At 41.2% G+C, this 14,726-nt stretch overlaps 1 protein-coding gene and 1 non-coding gene across 2 annotated transcripts; both read right to left on the bottom strand.

Moving 5' to 3' along the window:
• Positions 1-1,507: 1,507 nt before the first annotated feature.
• Positions 1,508-12,257, bottom strand: LOC117413464 (nuclear inhibitor of protein phosphatase 1). Its single transcript, XM_034022682.3, has 7 exons — positions 12,131-12,257; positions 9,836-9,896; positions 5,136-5,289; positions 4,450-4,667; positions 3,117-3,261; positions 2,780-2,844; positions 1,508-2,322 (listed from the first exon to the last, which is right to left on the bottom strand). The coding sequence occupies exons 1-7, from the start codon at positions 12,178-12,180 to the stop codon at positions 1,960-1,962; spliced, it is 1,056 nt and encodes a 351-aa protein (XP_033878573.1). The 5' UTR covers positions 12,181-12,257; the 3' UTR covers positions 1,508-1,959.
• Positions 5,993-6,153, bottom strand: LOC117413536 (small Cajal body-specific RNA 1). Its single transcript, XR_004546077.2, has one exon. It is a non-coding gene; the product is annotated as a small Cajal body-specific RNA 1 (non-coding RNA).
• Positions 12,258-14,726: the final 2,469 nt, after the last annotated feature.

Below are 14,726 nucleotides of genomic sequence, written 5' to 3'. Positions count from 1 at the left end.
TAGTCATTTGGGACAGTGTCTTACAAGACATGGACAATTAGGGGAAAGGACAGAATCTAACACAAAATGGTCTGATGAGGTTTGAAGGAAGAATGTAGTATGGAGAACTTAACTTGTAGTAAACATACCATTTGCCCTGTCATTTTAATGATTTCATTAACAATTCCTTCAAATACAAAATGAAAACGCTATAAAAAAATAGGCATCTTGCAGCATCTACCCTACTCACGTGTACAAAGATATAAAATTAAAATAAATAAGTCTAAACAAAGTGGATAAAACAATGTACCACTGCACAGTTCAACCATGCTAAATTCTGCAGAACCTTTTCACTAAAGCCAATCACAGCTATGCAATAACTCCAAACTCTTAATCATGAAGATACTCTGGCATAACAAATCTGAACATGCAAACAAATGTATTCTGCAGACAGCAATTATATAACGACAGAGTCGATGTGATCAAACCAGTGCCAAAGCAATTATTCCACTTGAGCTCTCCTCAGCAAGCACGTGCCACGTGTGAGTCACTCTGCAATCACAATTGAAATAAATAAAAAAAACGCTGCTTGCTTGTGTGCTATATATTGCTGCTTTCCACAAAGCTGTCAGCTTGTCTTAGCCTGTGTGCTGAGCAGCTCTTTCTTCTGCTGTTTCGATTGATTCCACTGACCCTGACCTGGACACCAGTCACCAGACACTCAATCCCAGTCATCGCTTCAGGGCTTTGTTTCTTGTTGCAGGTTAGACATAAAAAGAAAACTTGGTAGTATAATTAGACAAATGTTTTATAAATCTTCATCAAGTTCTTTTGCATTAAGACAAGAAACACAAAAGAATTTTAACAAAGATTTACAATGCATGTGGAATTATATTACCATTTCTATTTTTTAGTAGTGCCACAAAAACAAAACCAAAAACAGCAAACTGAAACAAACAGAATCCAACATAAATTCTGCAACACACAACTAATAATTCTAATCTGAAACGCAGAAAGAAAAGAGAATGACCAGCCAATCCCAATGACCACTTCCCAACGCACATGGCAGACAGTGCTCAGACTTGGGTCTGCTGCTGAAATTATTATGCCTCCAGTGGGAGGGTTGCAGTTTTGAACAGCAAGGAGAAACGTTTTAGGTTTAGTCACTGAATCAAAACCCCACACTGTTCATCCAAGACATCAGCATGCCTGGAGGGGGGGGGGGGGGGGGGAGGGTATTCACCTGTGTTGTGTTCCCAACCCCTCTGCTGAAACACTGCACACCAGGAGAAAAGGTGTGGATTTACCGGACAATGAAGACGTGTGGGAGTGAGTACGTGGGTGTGTGAGTGGGCTTACTTTGACTGCACTATTACAGGTTTGTTTTTGGACATTTTATTATTGCATTCACCTGGGGTCTACACGACGTTTCTGGATTACAGAATAGGTCTCTTCATCAAGTCAAATGTACTTTAAGAAGAAACAAAAGCATTTTGTGTGGACGATAGCAGAAGAAAGTTATTTTCTAATGGTAACAGTTTACTCCCAACAGATAGTTTGCAGACATAGTTTGTGTTTCCCTTTGGTCCAATAAAGACGCACTGTATTAAAAAAAAACAACCTTTGTATTGTGTAGGGTGTAGCAGGCCCCCAATTATACATTGTATAACATTGATTTGTCACAAATGTATTTTAGCAGCTCAGAGCATTTCAAGTTTTACTGTGGACCTGTGTTTGGGACTGACTAAGCCCACGGTAGAACCTGGAATGGTTTTACTCTACTATGCAACGGGAGCTGTATTGTAATCACTGTGACAACACACTATGTTTTTGGTCAATGAAACTACTGCTATTCAAACTTTCAAAGCTGCCATGCGACTTCAAAACCCTGCTGCCCCACCCACCCCTCCCACATAAAAAAACAAACAAAACAAGCACAGCGCAAGGGCGCCCCCGATGGCATACAGTCCAGCGCCCCTGTCAGATGAGCAGGGAGGGGGTAGGCTTCTTGCCCGGCCAGGCCTCCTTGGCGTATTTCTTCTTCTTGGGCTCGTTGAGTGACTCGGAGGGGAAGCCAGCCCCGGGGGTGGGGGTGGGGTTCAGGGCGACGGTGGGCGGGACGGAGGCCGGGGTCAGGTCCACGTCGGGGGCAAGGTTGGGGAACGGCATGGGGAGCCCCCCCAGGATGGTGGCCCCCCCGTGAGCCCCGTGGGAGTGCCCCCCTGCCTCGTGGCTGGTGGGGGGCAGGTCTCCATATAGCCCTGTGCTGAAGGGGAAGTTCTGCATGCGCCGGGCCACCGCCTCCTCCAGCCCCAGCGTGCCGTGACCTTCCAACTTCTTCTTCTGCAGAGTGAAGAGAAAGCAGAGTCAGACGGGTACTATAAACCACTCACCGATTATACAGGGTAGTTAGGAAGTTACTTTAGGACTGAACAGCAAAGGATAAGAGTAGAGTTCAAAATGATCTGCTGTTTAGATACTATTAATTGGCATCATTTATTAAGAGTGCCATTCACAGAAGCTAATTCTCAGATGTCCATTTAATCAAACTGTGTGATTTCCTGTATACTACGCAATAACAGTTACACCGCTTATCCTGAAATCACTCAAATAAACAGCATCTAATTATGAGTTTCATGAAGAAAAAAAAAACTGGTTTTAAAAGTAATTCAAATAGAAGCCCACAATAATAAATAAAATAATTTAAATGCACTGTATTTGATCTATCTTTCCATTTGTAAAAGTGCAGTTATCTTCTGCCTTGGATCATTGATGATATTGGGAAGTGTCACACACTCACCTTTATTGGAACAACAGCTGTTTGGATCATGTTTCTGAAACGACCAACTGAGGGATCCACATCCTCTGCAAGAACAGAACGAAAATCAAATCAGTGGTTCAGCATTACTGCGCCAGAGTGAAACCTGTCTCCCTGCCACACCCTTTTAGCTGTGTGAGAAATACCATATAGTCCTGAACAAATGTGCTGTGTGTTATATCCACTAGAAGTGCAGTGCTGCAGGGGGAACGCTCATGGTTCCACAGGTACCCCAGCTGCACTTGGAGGTTACACATGATTCTGAGTGCTATACTGAGGTGACCACGATGTCCCCAGGGTACTATGACTGAAGCAGTACCTGGGTTGATGATCTCTTCCTCATCGCTGAAGATCACTCTGGAGCTCCTCCGCTTGCGTTTCGGTCGCTGGATATCCAGGTTGCCCTCCTCGATGGTCAGGGTGGAGATTCGCTTGTTGTGTGCTGTGTTGAACTCTGTCAGGTTCTGCAGTGTATACATAAACAGAGGACATTAAAAATGGATTGCTCACCCAGGGTGTTCTGTAGCAAAATTACTTTGTAAAAAAAAAAAAAACAACAAAAAAAAAAAACACTTGATAGATTGTTAGTATGTTGGTATATACATTTAGTGACACGAGGACGGACACCTCTGCGAGTTTCAAATTATTGAAGAGCGGTACATGAGCTGCCTACACCCCTTAGTGTCACCTAGGAGTGCATCTTCAAGTGTTACTGAACGGTCTGTAGGGTTTAAACACAACGCACTGCTTCCGCAAACCTCCTTTGTTGCACGTATTCCTAAAATGTATTTTTCAACATAATCCCGATGGTTTTGACACTTATTAACATACCCTGGTAATAAATCGGTTCCGAGGAGTTATTTTCATGCTACACCGCAGATACAGTAGTAGGTGCTCGGTTGGCATGTGCTTCCAAATTGCTTATGTTTCTGCGGATGACCCCTATACCCTATTAGCAGTACAGGGAATAAGATTCCCATTGCATAGCCACTCTTAAAACTATTTAGCATAGCAAACTAGCAAAGCATCGTTATTCTTGGATCAGGACTGCATTGCAGCTGCAGCATGTGTCTCAATGTTCAAGGATGAGAAACTGTTCAGAATCTTTGGAATGAATAAATGCAGTGCTTGTGATTTCTTAAACAGTTTGGGTGTATTGAAATGGCGAAATCCAGTAGCCTAGTTTGGGGATTTTGACCACCTGAGATTCACTCACCAGCAACAGATTGAGAAACCTCCAACAGACCATGAGCCCTTCTAATATATCCTGCAATAGTATCGCCAGGGAAACGGGACGCTAGCTCATACCTTGTTAAAATCCCACCGTTTGTCAGAGTAGCAGGTATGGAAAAAAGACACCTACTGCATTTTGACACAAGCTTGATTAGTCACAATGCATAGTGTAACAAGGACAGGTGTGTCTTACTAAACTCACACTAAAATCAGGAAAGAATGAAACTGCTATTCAATGGGAGTCTTATTTCCATCCCTAAGCAGACACCAGATAGACTACATATGACCGCTGATGAAGTGGTGTGAGGCAAAGTTCAGTTACTTCTAAAACAGCAAATCATAGTCCTTGCCCACCACCATTTTTTATTTTAACTGCTAATGTATTTCTCCACAAGGGCTGGTGTCTCTGTTGCATTGACCTCCAGTTCGGTCTCCTCCTCCGGCAGTCCTAGCAGCCCCTTCAGCTCCTCGTCCTCCCCTGTCTTGGCGTCCCCAGTGGTCGTGCTCGGCTGGGTCTGTGGCTTCTCTCGCAGGGTGTAGAGTCTCGTGGAGGCTCCGAATGACACCGTCGAGTCGATGGGTACCTGCTGCGGCTTGTGGGGCTCCAGACGGATGCGCCCCAGGTATGTGCCGTGTGCTGTGAGGGAGACAGGGCACAGCACAGACACTTCATTCAAGAGCTCCCAGTAAAAACAGACAACTCAAGTGCTTATTATGCCAAGAGAACCCAGCTGAAACACTGGGTGTTGCTGGTTTTTGAACTTTGGGTGGCCAACCTGGGCAGACATCCCTGGTTGTTTTTTGTACATTAACACAGATTTTAAAAAAAAACCCTGTCTTCCGAGTATCAAATCACTTCCTGTGCTGTGGGTCACATGGACTGATTATAGCTGGAACACTGGAGTAAAACTGACCTACAGCACAGAGTGGCAGCAACTCCTAACTCCACAGCATTGTCTTGGACTGCGTATTCTAAATCAAAGTGTAAAACACAAGTAACAAACTTCAACAGAATAAAAGGGTGAAGAAAAGAGCTTGTTAGAAGCTAAATGAGGCTGTGCAGGACAGAGCGAAGTAAAGGCTGCGGTGGCTCTCGATCACTTACTGCTGTTGAGGTCGATAAGGAACACCCTCTTCAAGTGCTTGTGGTAGACCAAGGCTGCATGCACTCTGGAGCAGGACTGGTGATCAATCGTAAAGTCACAGATATCAGGGTTCCTGCCGAACAGGTAGTACCTCTTCTCATCAATAATCAGTTTCTAAAAGAGGAAAACGTATACAGATACTTGGGTTTGTACTAAAGACGTTTACCATGGTCTCTAGCATATCGCACAGGGTCCATTCAGTAGCCTTTCACGTCTGGAGGCCTGGGTTTCTCTGTAGTTTAGGTCACAATGAAAGGAGTTTGGTGGTCTCAGCCTAGCCCACTAGTGACACCACTGAAACCACACAGCTCAACACAACAGCCACTCACAACTCAATAAACACCCATGGGTTACAGTTCTAGATGTTGTGTTATTTGACAATCTCGTTAAGAAATACCAGTTACTGTTAAATGGGTGAATACATCAGACACTGAAAAAAGATGGTTAAAACATTTGTAAATTAATTCATGAAATTTCTTTTGTATCTCGAAATGTAACTGTTGAGTGTTTTAGCTATGGATGTGAATATATTAAGATTAAAATAAACTGTGTTCTCTAGTAAACAAATCTGTGTTTCTTCATGTTTTAGGTGCTTCATTTGGTGATATCTGTTACCCATCCATGACATACATACAGATAGACATACCAGTACTGTGTAGCAATCTGCACTTGACCATAAAACGACTAATGAAACAGACACAATGCTCTTTTAAGTAAAATCTTTTCAGTTTGTTATTCGGTGCTACTCAATATGTACTGAAATGATTGTCACAGAGGAAATTCCTGACTGGTATTTTTGTAATTGGAAGTGCCTCTGGTTTGTGCCTCCGAGTTATAACGCAGGGTGTCCTCTCTGCACTCTTAGCTTAAATCTCACGGCGAGTGACGATATTGCATCCGAGTGACCCAGCAATCGCACAGCACTGGACAGTTTAAAAGAAACTGCAGGGCAGACAGGCAGGTTAGTATCTGGTGCAGTTTAATAATCGCTTTTGCAAAAAAAGAAAATACTCAATCAGAACTACTGTGAGTATGTTGGGTATAGAAATGCAGAGGAGAGCAGGTGCTGCAGTCACCAAAGCTATATAAAGTTTGCCACTTTTAAAAAATATATTTTGTGTAGCTCCTGGGCCCATGCACAGTATGTATGTTTACCCTAAAAAAAAAAACTTAATTCACAGTATAGAATTTAAAGAAACACAGTTTAAAAAAAAGAATATTAGGGCTTGACTACAATTTTCTTTTTTAAATCTTTGGAAAACTATGAAAAATAAATCAAACAGCTATGCATTTTACTTTAAGATGAGGTCACTGTAGAATACTGTATGTGGTAATGTACACAATCTCAGGACATACTGGACAGATGCAAAAAGCATACTATTATTCACACACACACAAGTAAAAGAGTTCCATTCCTTTCAATTCACCACATCCAATCACAATTGGATAAGAAGTGCTCAGGATCTATGTAGAACTCTTGCAGTGTACCAGTGGTTTAGCCCACTTCAAAGAAACTGACAAAAACAGGTTCCAATTGCAGTGTACCAATCAGAACATGCAGGTAATCAGTTCAGCTGATCTGATCAGGTGGACCAAGTTAGAGCAACCATGGGAACCAACCAATAGACTATTATATAGAAAATATAATCCAGGATCTTAAGTCAATTAAAAAAGTGTTTTCTGTACACTGCAGTGCAATGATAATCAGCCCACATTCTCAGTTTCTTTTTTCTCTATTCATTTTTAACAGACAGGACTTGTATTATCTGTCATTTAAAATGTAAGTGGAATCCGCTGTTGCACACAATGCATACTGTAGAACAGTGTACGTTTTCACGCCAAAGTACACAGCCCTCATTGCGATCTGCGTACATGTTCGAGGGCTTATACCCTGCTTGATAAAGGCTGTTTGGTATTTTGTACTTTCAATATTCACAGTACATTTGTTTGGTTATTTTAATATCGAAAAACTCCCATCCAAACTTCAAATAATAATCTGCAGAATTTGCATGGGGAATATGGAAAATTAAATATACAAAAGACATAAAACATAAATTACCCTTTGTATTTCTTATTGTTGTAGGTTAACTGTACAGCTATGGAGAGAATTTTTACATCACCCTAAAGTCGAATGAAACCTACTGAATGTACCGTTAACATACTGAATTACATACCGCTTTCTAGTTTTCCATATACTTCATGAAAAATGTGACATGAAATACTGTACTGCTTTTATGGCTCTGGTAGACTTTTGCAATATTTAGAGTAGTTTCTTTGATTACATGTTAAAATATTTAAATGTAAATGTATATATATATATATATATATATATATATATATATATATATATATATATATATAATTAATTGAATTGATTTTATTGTGCTTTCATATCTGCTCTTATCTATATTATGACATCCTGTAATGTGTTATTTTATAATGTCATAACTCGTAATGTGATATTTTATAATTCAATACTTTGTACTGTGATAACTTGTAACAATTGTAAGTTGCCCTGGTAAGGGTGTCTGCTAAGAAATAAACAAACAAATAAATAAATAAATAAATAAATAAATAATTCGAGGTGATGCAAAACATTTGGCCATAGCTGTATTATAAAAAGGTACAAAGCTGAAACAATATTTATATTCTTTCAAATAAACTCCCCTCACAGTAGCAAGAGAAACACAGAATGAAAAATAAATGCTTAAGTTAAAATAAATAATAAAATAGCACAGTATAATATGTGACTGCATTGTAAAGCACTGTTGCCCAAGGAGGTATGATATTAGAGTCAGCAGCAGAGTAATAAAAACACTGTACATGCAGTCTATTAGCATTGGAAAAGCAAGCGCAAGACCATGTCACATTAACATGGGATGCATGCAAGTACTGAGGAAAAGGGTACAGACCACAACATGCAAACTTTTACAGCGTAACTTTTGGTACGCTGTATTTTGACATATCAGTGGTACTAATGTTAGTCCAAGCAAGTGGATCAAACTCACGTAATCCCTCTGCTGGGCACACTCTCACCAGCTCAAACTCACCCTCTCTAAATTCCACCTCCTCTCCCTCCTGTGACGTCTCCATCTCAGTATCCCTTGACTATCACTAGGTGCTATTCTTTACCATCCCCTCTCCTTCTCTGAACACATCTCTTCCATGACACACACTTGCCACTTCTTTCGATTCTGTCCTTTTCTCACTAGTTATTCGACTCAACTCCTGGTCCAGCTCTTGTCCTCTCCAGACTTCACTACTGTAACTCTTCTTGTTTGTCTGCCTGCTTCGGCTATCCGCCCCCTTGAGCTCATTCAGACTTCTGCTGCTCGTCTTCTCATGCTACTACTCTGCTTCACACCATCCACCGGGTACCTATCTCTGCTCGCATTCAATTTGAGGCCCTTGTTCTTGCCTACCACGCTTCACCACACTGGCCCTCCTACCAATCTCTTGTCTCCCTACACCCCCTCTCACCCTCTCTGCTCCTCTCAATGCCTTCCGCTGCCTCCTCAAGACACACTTGTTTATACTGCACTTGTAGATCTCTTGATCCTCCCCTCCTACTATGTACTGGACTTGCCTGACCTCATCACGTTACTGGAGCCCCAGCTAATGCACTACAATCAATGTCTTTGTAGATATAACTTACTAACTTGTTGCATCCTAGTGCATATTGTATTCTAGTAGTATTACTGCACTTATTGTAATCTATACTGTATTTAAATATGAATCTTACATTGTAACCCTGCAACACCTGCAAGTCACGTTGGATAAAGGCGTCTGCCAAATAAATAAAATAATAAAGTGGACTAAATTCACTACACTTCAACTGATCAGTAATGTTTTGACATACATACATACACTTCCACTACATCCCTAGTGTGCAGTAACAACGATGCGTTACACATTCAGTTAGACACATGCAAGCAGATCTCAGATTTGCATTCTTGAACTTTGTTTTCATGATGCTTTTTCATGCAGGGTAGCGGAGGGCTGTGGAATCAAAACTTTTTGGGACAGACACAAAGCTTGCACTCCAGTGAGAATCTGCACCTTTCACATGAGTCTAAATACAGAACTACGCATCACGAACAAGGAGATCTGCATCCACATGCACAGACGTATAGAAAGGCTCTTCCATATATTCAAGATTTTAATACTCTCAAGTGGCAGTACAGAATGCTGAAATTAAGCTTTATCGCAATTGGTTAAGAAATTCTGAGCCGCAGGTGAGTTATGTCGGTACTGTGCATGAACACAGATCAGCACGAGGCTCTGATACTTCAAATAACGTGCTCTGTAAAATCATTTTTCACAATTGAATAACCAGATATGAAACCCTAAAGTGCAACATACAGGTGTATGCATGCACAGTCACTGCCACAGGATCCAGCCTCTGGGTACATACGTTTCTATTGCAATATGCACGTTCCCACTCACGTTAGCAAAGAGGTGCAATGTTTACACTGGGGCAAAAGCTTGTTATGTGTGTCCCCTAACCCAGGTTGACTGAAAAATAATGTGCAGAGAACAAGTCAATGTTAAAAAAATAAATGAATAAACTGAACAAGTGAATGGCACAGCTGGAGAGTCTTATAAAATAAAAGCGTCTGTGTTGTTTGCCCTTACCTTTTAAATGACAATCAGCTCTTACCTCTACAAGCTTGTCTATCTTTACGACGTCCAAATGCAGCCCTGGGGGTGGTTTGCCTGCCCTGTAAACAAGAGCAGTAAATTCAGTACTTGTGTGGTGGGAGAATTACATTGCTGTTATCGATAACCAGATGAAAAATGTCAAAATAAGTTATTTTCCACAAAAAAGCAGCTTTTATTCAATTTGATTCAAATTGAAAAGCAGCAGTATACAGAGTCTTGCAGAGTGCTTCAAAGAGGTAAGAAGCTGCAAAAACAGCCTAATAACTTAGACCAACTTTCTTTCAAATAAAATATTAAAAACATATATGCTATACAAATCTTACTTCCATCCCTGGTAATCTTTGTCTGTTGACAAAGATTGGCAAGCTTTGTTCAAAAGGAGTCCACAGAGCCCCAAGAGCAGCTACAGCCACTCCTCTATTAATTAACCTTTACCTTAATCAGCGCCGCTATCCGGCAGTTCATTCTGCTTGCATTTTGATTCCTCATACTGCTTCTGTTAGCTGCTATTGGCTAGCACTGACATTAGTATAATCGCTGCAAGTTGATTGGCTGAGCTTACATTCTGAATAGATTTCAGAGCCCATTTTGCTTATGTCAGCGCTCATTGGTTGATCAACGAGAGAAGGCTTTAGTAGTGCGACGTGAAAATAGGGTATGCAATAATATATTATCTTTAGTGCTGGGAAAATACCTGTATGCCTTGCACCAATGCACCACCTTGCCAGATTTGAAGGACATTTCAGAAATGGCAAGTGAAAAAAAGCACTATCTAATGTGTGGGACTAACATATGAAAAAACAAGATCAACAAAGTGCTGCTTCAGATTTGGCAAGCGAGTCAGACCGGGGTGATACAGCTGCAGGTACGTCACTTGAAAATGCTTCACGCTTTCCAAACACTGACCCAAACTGCAAAGTAGATGAAATGTTACATATCAGCATTGTGTTTCATGTTGTGATCTTATTTTCTGTTGTGTTGAATTGATTCAACGAAAACCTAAACGGTTTGTACAATGCCCCCTTTTCCACATTTATTTTATTTTAAGAGTTTAAGATGCATTTGAGAAAACAGCAAAAGAAGTGTCTCGATGCTATTTTATTGAGAAGAAACAACAATGGCAGGGATAAAAAATAAAAAATGATTTCTACTTTGTGCTGTTTCTGCCTGAAACACACAAGAAAGGTGTTTAACTAACTATGTGTGACCTTCCTTTCCTTTACAGTTAATTCAGTGGGGTAAAGCAAAGCATTCACAACATATTCCTCTGGGATCTTTTTTCAATAAGCTTTTGAAAAGCATTACAAATCGTTAGTTTTGTTAGATTTGGCTGGGATTGTGCAGCATGTGACTAGAACAGGAACATAGTTTAACACATTTAGCAGTGCATATGTCTATTTTGTATTTATTTTTCATTTGAAATACGTTTTAGGAAAAATTAGCAGTGTGGCCACCAGGTAAGTGTTAAACCCCAACACTCAAGCATGGCACTGCAGAGGCCGGCTGTGCAGCACAATGTTATTAAACATCTGGAGATCAAATAATAACGTTTGCGGGGAATACACCATTTTACAAAAGGACATGAGACAGGCTTTTCTGAGTTCACATGCATCCATATGAACCCGTCTGTGTGTACACGGTTGTTACATGCATGTTTGACACACTCTGATTTCCAGTTGAACCATTTCATGCATGGCAACCTCATATGGTGACAGATACAAAACCGCTCTTCTAGCCGTTAGTGGACATGCAAATACACGAGTCCCATACGAGGATGGATACCTGCCGCCCCCCCCATACAAAGCAATGGGAAAAAAACGAACAATACGAACAAACGAAAAATAGATTTATTGTGTTCAAAACTTTTTTTCAGCGATTATGTTGTTCGTGAAAGGGTTGCTACTTAGAAAACAGTTGCTACGTAACTTTACCTCGCGTAGGTTAATTTAGCGTAACACTTTCTGCCAGCCCAGCCCCCACCACACACAAACACTATTTATCGACACAGTAGTACACGCCCACACATCTGCACGATACCGCTTTCAAACGTTACGTCAACAATGCACGTTTAATGCAACTCCTGCAACAATGATAGTACAAACTTTTAAAGTAAGCATTACTGGTTCACACACAAATTAATTAAAGCACATTTTCCTCAGGTCTGCGCATAACTAGACCATACTCTCTTTCGCTGCAGCGTTTCGAAAGCACGGCTGCGAGAGCGCTTTCCCGCCTACGCCGCGTGTTTATTCATTCTCCTCCAGTACCTTTCCCGAGTTTAATTTCTCCTTACCATGTCGGACAATCAAACAGAGGGCTGATTGCGTTCTCGTTCGCAGCCATCTTGCTTCGGACTCCATTCACGCTCGCCCAAGGAATGCTGGGAAAGAGGAGGGATTACCGCTGCACGTTCTGCTGCGTGCGCCTCTATCGATGCGGTGTCATCTGGGAGTTGTAGTCTTTAAAAGATTGTGGCGGCGCTGCAGTGTTGTCGTATGTTTCGAGCGAGAAGTTTGTTTGAATGGTATTTTGCGATATGTAAAAGTTGAATCTCCCTGTAGCACGTCAGTTTTAGACAAGTTGGCAGGGCTCCCATATCTAAGACTGCACAAATTAGGAACAGTCTAAAAAATGAATCCAGCATAAACACTTTAGGCCCGTTTTGGGTTTCCATGGTGACTGAACACATTATTGACAGTGATATGGCACGATTTTCTCATTGTTTTGGTTGAACTGTACAGTTGTTTTACCAGACCAAGTTGTGAGGCAGAACAGTGGAGCCCTTATATGCGCAGGGAATGGATTTAGTGTGGCGTCAGGATAAACTGGTGTCAGAGTGTAAATACAGTCTGGGTAGTAGCAAGGGACGTTATTGATATGAGAGGTAATCAAATGTTTGATTTTGAAATAATTGTAGCTAACAAAATAATTCTAAATCTTAGCTGTTGTTGTGCACTTGTGTTAGCTAACAGGGTCTCACGTGAGTATTGTTGTGTTATATCAAACATGTATCTTCACTTTCAAACCTTAGATCTGGTACTACTCCGGGTTAAAGACAGCTCTCTGTGCCTTACTCCTAGGATATGGTACACTTGCCCTTCCTGGGTCATTTCACCTCAGCACCTCACTTTGGAAAGCAGCTGGTTGGTTAATGACAGGAAAGAAGCTGTTAAAAGGGGTGGGGACCATTTCCCCCCTCTAGATGAAAGGGCTAAGCATTTGCAACACGGACTGCAAGCGCGGCTTGCAAACAGAAATTTCTTCAAAGTGTAATGGCAGACAATGGTTTAAATACAGATTCACGTTTACTTTTTAAAAATCCGATAAACTAAACAAACAGCCACCAAATGACAATCAGCAATGACACTAGTTCTGTACAGTGAATACAATATCAAATATTAAACAAGTCTGTTGCAGGTGTTAAAGTGAGGGAGACTGCACGGTGTTTAGGTGCTTTTGCTTGCTTGCAACGGGCAGCTGGAGGACTGTGAGGGTGGCGGTATTACGGGTGCAGATAACATGGTTTATATTGGTGCGCATCGGTACACAATAAATAGCTTGTGGATTGAGAGGGCAGCCGTATACCTGGGAACGACTGTACAGCTAAATTAATTTGCAATTTAACAAATAAGGGGTAATGCATGCAATCTCCCGATCTTCCACTAGAGGGCACGGGCATTCCATTCCTGTTCTCCAGGCGGGTTCCTAATACCAGATGCACAGGGTATGATACTGTGGCCTCGTCAGAGTGAAAGTGAAAATAAAATATGAAAAAGTTCCATTTTTGGCCCCTATTGGGCCCACCAAGTCTCGTCCTTTGTTAGCACACCATTCTCCCCTACTGAATCATGTATTTTTTTAATGTTCCCAGTGTTTTAGATCCCACTACTTCACCTGGTAGGCCATGCCTTTATAACTCTCTGAGTTAAAAAAAAAAAAAGCTTCCTACCTTCTGTTCTAAACGTTACTGCACACAGTATTCTAGGTGGTCTAACTAGGCCATTGTATAATCTTAGCATAACCTCACTGGACTTGTACTCCACAGTTTTTGCAATATAGTCTTGTAACACACTACAGCAATGTTATTATCCCTGAGATGTGATCTGTAACTAAGGAAATGCAGTTTAATAAAATATTGCTTTACATCTGTTTGTCTGTCCTTCACACTGTAGATCTCATGAATGACTCTCATCACTCTGTAAACTACTGGTTAACACACTGGAGGCCTCTTCTCATTAGCACATGAGGAAAGACAGCCAAATGTTTCTCGACAAAGGCACTGAAAAGGTTCAGGCGGCCTGCAAATTATTAAATATATATTTTAAAATGACTGCGGTTAAAAATGAAAGAAAAATGCTCTGAGCTGTGAAATTACTGGCTGGTGGTCAACCCAAAATAATCACCTCAGAATAGAAAAGGGAAGCCACATGCAAAATGATCTTCAGCAGTTTGCAACGATGACTCAGGGTGTGCTCATGCTTCAAACTACTTCCTCATCTCTTCCCACCAAAGCAAAGCACCAAGCTAGTTTTCAAAGACATCAACGGGGTGAAACAATTGGAATGCGGTGTCAGGTCTGAGCAGGACTGCTTCGAAACTGGACAGAGAGCAGCGTGTGCTGGTCTTCAGAGGCACATAGTGGATCTGCTGCCATTAAAGAGGTTTTTTGGGTTGAAGCCAACAACACACCTCTAAATACACACACACACACACACACACACATAAATATATATATATATAAAGAGAGAGAGAGAGCGAGAGAGAGAGCGAGAGAGAGAGAGAGAGAGAGAGAGAGATGATTCAAAACCAGAACACGCACATCCAAACAGTGATATAATAATCGCTCACTACTTTAAATGTTCAAAGTATTTGTAATAAATTGAGCTTAC

Source organism: Acipenser ruthenus, chromosome 23 (genome assembly GCF_902713425.1).
Source record: "Acipenser ruthenus chromosome 23, fAciRut3.2 maternal haplotype, whole genome shotgun sequence".
Taxonomy (NCBI): domain Eukaryota; kingdom Metazoa; phylum Chordata; class Actinopteri; order Acipenseriformes; family Acipenseridae; genus Acipenser; species Acipenser ruthenus.
Note: the sequence above shows the minus strand (reverse complement) of the source record. Positions and strands in the feature narration are given on the sequence as shown.

Bases quoted from the DNA above. Each gene is read 5' to 3' on its own strand.
- LOC117413464 (XM_034022682.3), bottom strand. From the start codon at position 12,180: ATGGCTGCGAACGAGAACGCAATCAGCCCTCTGTTTGATTGTCCGACA. The intron at 3,262-4,449 runs GTCAATGCAACA...TATACACTGCAG, and splicing joins AGGAGGAGACCGAACTGGAG to AACCTGACAGAGTTCAACAC. The intron at 2,323-2,779 runs GTGAGTGTGTGA...TTCACTCTGCAG, and splicing joins CAGCTGTTGTTCCAATAAAG to AAGAAGAAGTTGGAAGGTCA.